The 8,899-nt window shown below is 36.3% G+C and overlaps 1 protein-coding gene across 1 annotated transcript; it reads right to left on the bottom strand.

Annotated features, from left to right (window-relative positions):
- Window positions 1–5,743: 5,743 nt before the first annotated feature.
- On the bottom strand, window positions 5,744–8,623 carry LOC108688575 (elongation of very long chain fatty acids protein 1-like). Its single transcript, XM_018194882.1, has 4 exons — window positions 8,521–8,623; window positions 8,113–8,396; window positions 5,972–6,271; window positions 5,744–5,908 (listed from the first exon to the last, which is right to left on the bottom strand). The coding sequence occupies exons 1-4, from the start codon at window positions 8,561–8,563 to the stop codon at window positions 5,744–5,746; spliced, it is 792 nt and encodes a 263-aa protein (XP_018050371.1). The 5' UTR covers window positions 8,564–8,623.
- Window positions 8,624–8,899: the final 276 nt, after the last annotated feature.

Raw genomic sequence — 8,899 nt, 5'->3', positions numbered from 1 at the left:
GAAAAGAGGCAGAGTGGATTGGGTGAAAATATGACGGAGTGGGATTCGGTTTGAAGGCGTGGCGTGGGCGCCTGTGGGTGCCACCGACGAATCACTTCTCGAATCGACTACATTCGCTTTCATTCTGACTCACATTTCAAGCTTCCCACCGCGATGGCCCTTCGGGACATGACACGACGGCGATCCCGGCCGTCGCGAAAGAGGAAACGCGAATCTAATATTCAGCATACGTATCCACCGCTTCTACGTGATTGGTACTGAATGAAGAACACCTTTTGATGGAATGCAATATGCGAGATACAACGAGTACATCCGGTAGATTCGATTCGAATTCTGCGTTATTACGAATACACAATATCGAGAACGACTGCGCGTTTCCAAGCTTTAATATTGTTGGCCAATACGCATACAAAGATAACTGTATAAAAAAGCTGAAATGGAAATATCTGGATAATTGTGAATTAATTGCATGCCTTACGTTAAAAGGAATATCTAATAATTTTTTAGTACGGACAGACGAGACGACGCTTATATGACTCAAAATATATGGATAATTGGAATTCCTGATACATGTCGTGCTGATCGACGGCAACATAATGCAGAGAAAGCGAAATGTGCGAGCGTGGAATTGCGGGGTTCCATTAGCGAGCGTTTTATTTACTACCCTAATACGCGATAATCACGCGTGTATGCGTCAAACTAAAATGGTTATATAAGTCCATGTACTGAAAGCACATTAATGCATTTACGTCGAAAAATATAAAACGAAATCTCTGAAAAAAGAAAAAAAACAGCTTTTCGCGTCGGAATATTTTTGGAAGGTAATTAACAGCTTTAAATGTTCCTATGCAAAAAACTGGGATTATTGTATAAAAACAGACTAGATGCTAATTATTACATGTTCATACTTACATAACAAGCATAAGCAATCTCATTAAGATTAGAATATTGATAGTTACTAAATATGCATAATAAAAACTCATGTACATTTAATCCGTTGGGATTAATGCAAGAACCGGTTATTATCGCAATATCCGCCATTTCATCGAGAATAATTCTCAAACCGTGGTGAGCTCGTCGACGACATCTTTCACGACGTGACGAGCAATAAATCGACGTGGAAAAAAAGAAATGCTTTAGTAGGTTGATACGAAGTTGGTGAACCGGTTTCGGGCTGCATTTAATGCAGATGTGCCAGGACCCCCTACGAAATCTTGTAATGAAACGATTTAGACGCGGAATCTACACCTAAATCGAGTGCCGACGAGCTTTCTTTCGCGACCGGTAGAAATAAAGACTGATCCTCTCGTCCAAAAGAACGTCACGAGTCTTTTCAAATTCGTGCAGCGACATTGTTGACAGCTCTGTACAATCATAAGGGAAAGGTAATATCACACAACCCTCTAGACTTCAGCTGCCGACTCTGCCTCCTAATGGCTAGCTAAGATATCACCTCGCGTACAAACTAGGAATAAATTTAATGGTTACCAATGGACATTAAAAAAAGAAACAAATCTATTTTGTGTACTTGCCATTCGAATTAATTCTGATCTTTTTAAATTTACTATACGATCATCATATCATTATATTTGGATCAATATGATTAAAAAGCTCAATATGATTAAAAAAAATAAAAAATGAAAGAAATTTCATGGAAAACATCTAACATTAATAGATAACGTCGTGAAATACTGGGGGAGAAAAGTATTTAAATAAAACATTAATTATATTTTGGATCGCGAATATATTTAAACAAATCAACAGGATTAAATAAATCAAACAATTTTTCAAATTTTGAAACAATAATTAATTAATCTTATATCTTATAATCTTATATAAATTAAGTTCATTAAAAGGAAATAATATAAAATAAAAGACAATCAGCGGAATTTCAAGATTACAATATCGCCTAATTCCACTCGTCTGTCATATCCAAAAGTTTTGTCGAGTATTCGCAGAGAAGGACGAAATGATCGTTTGTGTTTCTGCCGGCGTAACAAATCGCGAGCCGCGGAATCGTTTTGTGGCGACAACGCAACTATTCCATTAAAATTCGCAGCGGTGGCGGCGGCGAACGATAACGACGTCGGAGGTATAGCCAGGCCGCACTCTGTCGCGGCGCGGTGTCGTCGTCGTCGTCGTCGTCGTCGTCGTCGTCGTCGTCGTCGTCGTCGTCGTCGTCGTCGTCGTCGTCGTCGTCGTCGTCGTCGTCGTCGTCGCCGTCGTCGTCGTCATCATCGGCGATGGCGCCGACTAAGCGCACGCAAAAGTTTCGTCGGTCGCGATGCGCGACGTGACACGTCGTGGCGCTGCTTCAACCGTCGGCGAGAACGGCGAGATTATATGCGGAATCCGTACCTCGACGATAAACGGGTTTCTATAGGCTCGTGCGAAATACCGGGTGGCTTGACAAGAGCAATTTATCATGCTCGATCTGTATTTGCATACGTCGTCGGAGAGCCCCGTCGCTCATGCCCGCCGCGACATCACATAGTCGAGTGCCTTTTGAAATTTGCGTGTTTGCGAATACGAAGCTGTTCTCTATATCTCTCTCATTCTCTTTCCCATTCCTCCCGCCTTTTCCGCTTGTCCCACCTTGGTACACACACGACGATCGCCCTCTGAACTCGACGAACCAACCCTCCCTCTTTCTCTCGCTCCGCAGCTCATCGCTTCAAACGTTCCCGACGAATGCCTATGCGAGCTTCTGTTCGAGACAAACGATGCGCGAGATATGAATTCGTGCACGGGACTTAACTGATCGTTTCGAGGGACTCGCCGATCTGCCGCGTTGGTAATCGCGGGGCTCCAGTTACCGGACGCTGAAAGAGGTCCATCTATATTCTATAGCGTCCGTCTGCGGTGCTGAGAGAACGTCCGACGACCCGTAAATTCAGTTACGCGTAGGTGCCGTATTTGATTCTCATCAGACGCGTTTAGCCGTTCCTCATTCGCACGGGTGAAGCGATGAACGAGCGATGAACAGACAGGCTAACTTGGGTAGATCATATCGGGACTATATTTCACATTTCCGTTTACACCCGAGAGATCTTAAGCCCCTTCTACCTTCTGGCCTACCTTCTGGCCTGTGACGTGCGACCAGAACGTCCAGTTTTCTCTCGGTCCAGAATGTACAAGAGCTCAAAGGCTTCAGAGTCACGCCTCTTTCCAAACGGCCGCCAGGCGCAATCCTCGATACAGATAAGTCATGTCCGTCATTTTTCAACACTCGTGTGATTCTCTTAGGCTCCCTCCCCCAGACTTCCCTCTTTCAACGGTCACACCGGCAATATCGGACGGGCGAACGCGCACGGTGACGATTTCTCATCGGACTTTTCCAGCGGCGCGAGTTTTATCTCGCGCTTCCACCCTTAATTTGATTAATCGACGAGGATCTTGACCCTCCACGCCGGCATTAATCACCGTCCGGTCGTATGCATACATGGCCGCGGCATTAGGAGCGCCACGCCGTGTCGGGAGACGCGGACGATTTCGCCATTTGTTAGAACCGCTTGTTTAGAAAGAAGCTTTACACACTCGACCGGCTCTTCCGCCTCGATGCGCGGATATTAATGGCGGATTAATTCGGCGGAGGTACGTCCTCGATGTTACGTGAGAGACTCGTTGGACCGACAAGTTGGATTCGCGATGTCTCCCGTCACCTGCCCGCGATCTTTTCTGTTGTTATGCCCAATGAGAGGAAGATCAATATTTTTTTTTAAATTGAAATTACAATAATTACATTTTACTTTCTTCCTCTTAGAGGCTCTTCCATTTTATAAAAAAATATGATCAATCGAAAAGAACATGAAAATCTTAAGGTGGAAATTTGAACAAATATTTATCCAAATAATAAAGCAAATAGTTCAAGTTTCATGAAATCATGATGCGTTACGAAATTATATTTTGGTATTAAAGAAAGGGACGAGAAAGAAAGAGAAAAGAAAGAAAGAGAACAAATTTTATTATGTTGATAAATATCTTTCTTAAAATTACATAGGCAATCCAATAACACTTGTATGATTTTTAATGAAAATACGAATTCGCTTTTATTCTTTTTTTTTACTTTTTTTATTTACTTTTATTTTTTAGTAGAAATTTAGTAGAAATTAATTAATAAAACGTATATTAACGTATATTATAATGGTTTAACTTATAATGTAATTCCTTATATTTTTATTTGCATCGAAAAATTTTATATGATCCGTTTTATATTAATACATACAGTGATTTCAGTGCAATACAATCTGCAAGAGCAGCAGACGGGCAAAAAACGGCCGATTAGAAAAGAGACTCATTCGCTATTGCGAGACGCTAAACGTTCGCCCTGATTTCGAGTCGGTGGCAGACCCCTGCTGCTGGAGGGTCGCAGGTCTTGATTTACTAGCTGTTTATACCCTTTCCAACCCCTGGGGCCTGCATTATAACCGTATTTATACTAATAGCCTCGCCCAGAGTTGCGCTAGGTTCATGCAGGTCTAGGTGTGATTTACTGACAATGTTGTCGCTATTAAACGCGATGGTAAGAAAAATAAAAAGCAACACAATAGCGTATGTACGCGGACTAAAAGGTAGCGACAATAACGTTCGCTATTACCTGTCAGCCACGTAAGATTATGACTTCCGTCTCAAAGAACATCGAAAGGAGGAAAAGGTTTTGGAAGTGTCGAAATTCAGATTCGAAAGCAGCTAGGTGTTGACAGAAATTAAATTACATCCGTTTAAATATCGTATATCATTGTCCGTAGAAAAAGAAAACTCGCAATCATCTAGGCAATAAACGTAAAACGAGGCTAATTCATATAAAAATATTTTTATGATTCTTCTTCAATACGCACGACGTAAAATCGACTTAAAATCGACCCTTATTTATCTCATCTAAATAATATCTGTGTCATGCATAATTAAAAATTAATTTATGATTGAAACTGTTGAGCGGCGTAGAAAATATAATCTTCTTTAATAAATTCGCGATGCTTTGTCAACAAGACGCGCGGTGAAAGATTAAGCTATTCCTCTACAGAATCGATAAATCAGAAAGTTCTACATGTCATCGTAGATATAGAGAGAATGGTCGAGCAGTACGAGCGATACGAGTGGATGGATGGAAGGAAGGAAGGAAGGAAGGAAGGAGAAAGGAGGAACCGTAGCGTAGGTATGGCTCCAGTAACAGGATGTAATTATGATCGGTGAGATACGTCACGCATAACCCCCATATTGACGTCCACAAATCACGCTGCACGGCCGGCCATGCGGTATCTCGCGCCACTCGGGGGACTACGATCCTCAAACTCAGACGGCCTAACGCGACACTAAATCCAGAATTATGTACGCCGCTGCGCGTGTAGACATCGACGTGGACGCGCGGGATCTCCCGAGGATTCGCCCTGTCAAACGTGGGAAATGTGACGCTCGCGAAATTAGCACTTAAGGCGCATTCGTGAGATACCATCACCTGCCCGACAAGACTGGAGTATGCGATAGTGCAGTGTGCAGCACATGCACGCAAACTGTACAACTATTTACCTTTCAAGATAGCATACAAGACGCAACCCTTTACATAGCATTGTTTTATGCTACTTGCGCTGTTTTAGATAAATACATAGGAAATTGTGGAATCATAATAGGATATACACATACGCATTAGATATACATATTTAATATTTTATTACAATAAATGAAATAAGAATGAATTTTATTGAATTAACAGCAGTGCTTATTCAACAAAATTGTACTTTCAAAATTAAGCTGTTTTCGACTTCCTATAAGAATGATAAAAGAAATTGTAAAAGAATAACAAGTTTACCATGCCATTAATAAGTATTATTGTAGAGAAGTATATTATCTTGGTATTGCAACTGGATATAAAACCTTGTGTAGAAATTACCACAATGAATGCAATATGTGTCTGTTTTAATAAAAGCAATATCAATACATATATATCGAAAAATTATATAGATTTAGGGCTTACCATTTGTAAAATAGTAACAAACTTCTTGATTAGAAGAAATCGTTGCATGCTCGATCCAAAAGTGCTCAGAAAATAATAGAAATACATTACAACATGTACAGAACAATTGAGCAACATTATAGTCATGAGAAAACCATAATTGAAGTAACTAAGTCCCAACCAATTACAGATAAATGTGGTAACATGATGGTAAATATGTAAAAATGAGATTTGGTGGTCTTTCTTCCTCAAAACAAAGATTACAGTTTCAGTGAAATCAAACAATTTAAGCATTAGTGTCCACCATAATATTTCAAACACCTGCAATAAAAAATTTAAATCTAATACGAAGAAGAACGCCAGCTTATCACGGTCAAAATTAGATGTTTTGATTAATACAATATATGTATATTCATATTAAATGAATTTTATTTCAAATAAGATTGAGGGCCGATAATTTTCGGACTTTCAATATAATCAATCTAAAACGCTATTAATCTCCCCCTAAATTAAATTAGAAAAACTGTAAGGAATTTATTACGAAAAATATTACAGTTTTTAAACTTTGACCGTGATAGACTGTTCTTCTTCATATTTGATCTATTGACATATACGTCATTTCAAGGTCTTAATGAATGATTAGTAATGATTAGTAATGTGTGAATGATGTCGATTTAATCTATTTAAATCTATTGTCATTTTGTTCGTCTCAATGTTTGCCAAGTTTGTCATATTTACTTTTCAAATTTATGTGTTTAATTTATCGATGTTTGTACGTATGTCGTATGAGTAACAATTAAAATGTACCTACTAATTTAAATTAGTAGGGCGAAGGCACCTATATCGTACCCCTTAATGTTAAACAAAATTGTAATAAAAATATTGAAGAGATCAGAATATTTCTGTACTTACATTAAACTTTGGTTCATTGACAATAAAACAAAACTATACTTTTACGAAAATAAACATTAAATTATTGTTTAAATTAAATTAAAAAAATAGCTTTCGGGATGATTTGGAGATCGAGTCGTTAAATTGTAGGAATCACCTGATTCTTAAATCGTACTTCTAATATAGTAAACAAACTGACATTGCTTATTGTCATTTTGACATTAAAATAGCATCTTCAACATCATTCAAAACGGTAAATAATGTCAGTTTGTTTACTGGGAAAATAAACAAAATTTTAAAACTCTAATTAATTTTAAAAAATTAATAAATTTATTTTTAATTTCAAACTGAATATACATATTTAAGTAGGTATAATAAAAACTTTTCTATTATAAAAACAGAAATTAGATTGACACAGAAATCATAAACACAGAAATTCTGTGTTTTTTAAACTTATTTAAAAATAATAAAACAAAATAAAAAGCAATACTTAAATTAATTTAAGCTACCATACTATATTTCAGAATATTAAAATCTCAGATATTTCAGAAAAAAATTAATTTTGGAAATAAAATCAATCACCGATTTTTTCGTCACAATGGAAAAGATTCAATAGAAAGACTCAATAGAAAAATTTAATAGAAAGTATAAAGTCAATAATTAATAAGTACTCACTTTCTGTGAATGCTTATTTAAATAGTTTTGGCAAATGTCAGGATTGTCACTACTTTCGTGCAACTACTTAGAGTACCTGAATCCAGTCCACTGTAGGACCTTTTTTATCATTATAGTAACCTCCATATATTGCTCGCATCATTTGCAAAAATCGTACAATATAAAGACCAAGTACGACAAGTACGATTTACCTAACTCCCTCTATTTTTGCAAATTTACCAATAACAACATAACTTACAAATATTTTGTTAATTTGATGCTATACTCGAAAAGAGTTTAAATATCATGAAGAATGATATATTGATTCAATTACCCATTTTGTACTGATAACACCTTAAGTAAATTGTATCAAAACTTAGATCAGACATCGAACAAAATCAATTTTGAATGTCACTCATAAACAAACGACTCGAAAACAAAAAATTCTTAACCCATATTACCACCGTCACATCAGTGTCATTATCTTTAAAAAAAATGTTTCATTTTAGAAAATACAATAGAGGTACAATAGAGATTTAACCGTCAGTACGACTTAGTCAACTTTATCCTATATTTAAACTGTTTCTTATTTTTTGAAATTTAAAAGTTAAATATACCTTTTCACTATTGTCATCGCAAAGTTCATCGAGTGAATCGCAAAATCTCCATATAGCAGTAATTGGTTTACCATATGTCATCATATTAAACACTAACCAAGCATTTGTAATAATTTGAAAAAAATTGTAACACTGTATAAACGTTTTCAACGAATACGGTTGTCTATTTTTCATGAGTTGTGGACCAGCAATGTAAACGATATAAAGATAAACTATAGATATAAAAAATACTGGTATCGGCGCAGATATTAATAACCATTTTGTCTTTTGTGTATCTGTGAAATCTATATAATGGAAGTTAACATAATTTGAGAAAAAATATTTTATAATATCACTTCTAAAAAAATTTAAAGATTTAAAATGTCTTCGACATATATATATATATACATATATACATTTAGAACTTACTTGCCATTTCCGAAATATTATAATTAGTTTCCAACTGAGCCATAATTTCGCTTCAAAGAGTTTCTCTTACATATGTTCGAATAAAACTAAGCGGTAGCAAAGAAAAATCGCAACTTTAAAATCTTAACATTTTTACATATTTATATATACATCATTTGTTTCATAATGCATATTTATAATGTATTTTTTACCAATAACTAATATATTTACCATAAATATAGTTTTTATAATACAAGAATATTTGCATAAATATAGTTCCTGTATTAAATAAATAAAAAAAAATTAAATAGCAAAGAAAAACCGCAACTTTAAAATTCTAACATTTTTACATACTTATATAAACATCATTTGTTTCGTAATGCAATGTACAAAAAAGCAT

The sequence above is a fragment of the Atta colombica genome, unplaced genomic scaffold, assembly GCF_001594045.1.
Source record: "Atta colombica isolate Treedump-2 unplaced genomic scaffold, Acol1.0 scaffold236, whole genome shotgun sequence".
In the NCBI taxonomy this organism is placed as follows: Eukaryota; Metazoa; Arthropoda; class Insecta; order Hymenoptera; family Formicidae; genus Atta; species Atta colombica.
The sequence above is the reverse complement of the archived record's forward strand: the minus strand, read 5'-3'. Positions and strand labels throughout refer to the sequence as shown.

Excerpts from the sequence above, each read along its gene's own strand:
- LOC108688575 (XM_018194882.1), bottom strand. The coding sequence starts at position 8,563 with ATGGCTCAGTTGGAAACTAATTATAATATTTCGGAAATGGCAA. Across the intron at positions 8,397-8,520 it reads TAATATTTCGGAAATGGCAA|ATTTCACAGATACACAAAAG; the intron begins GTAAGTTCTAAA and ends TCCATTATATAG. Across the intron at positions 6,272-8,112 it reads GCGATGACAATAGTGAAAAG|GTGTTTGAAATATTATGGTG; the intron begins GTATATTTAACT and ends TTTTTATTGCAG.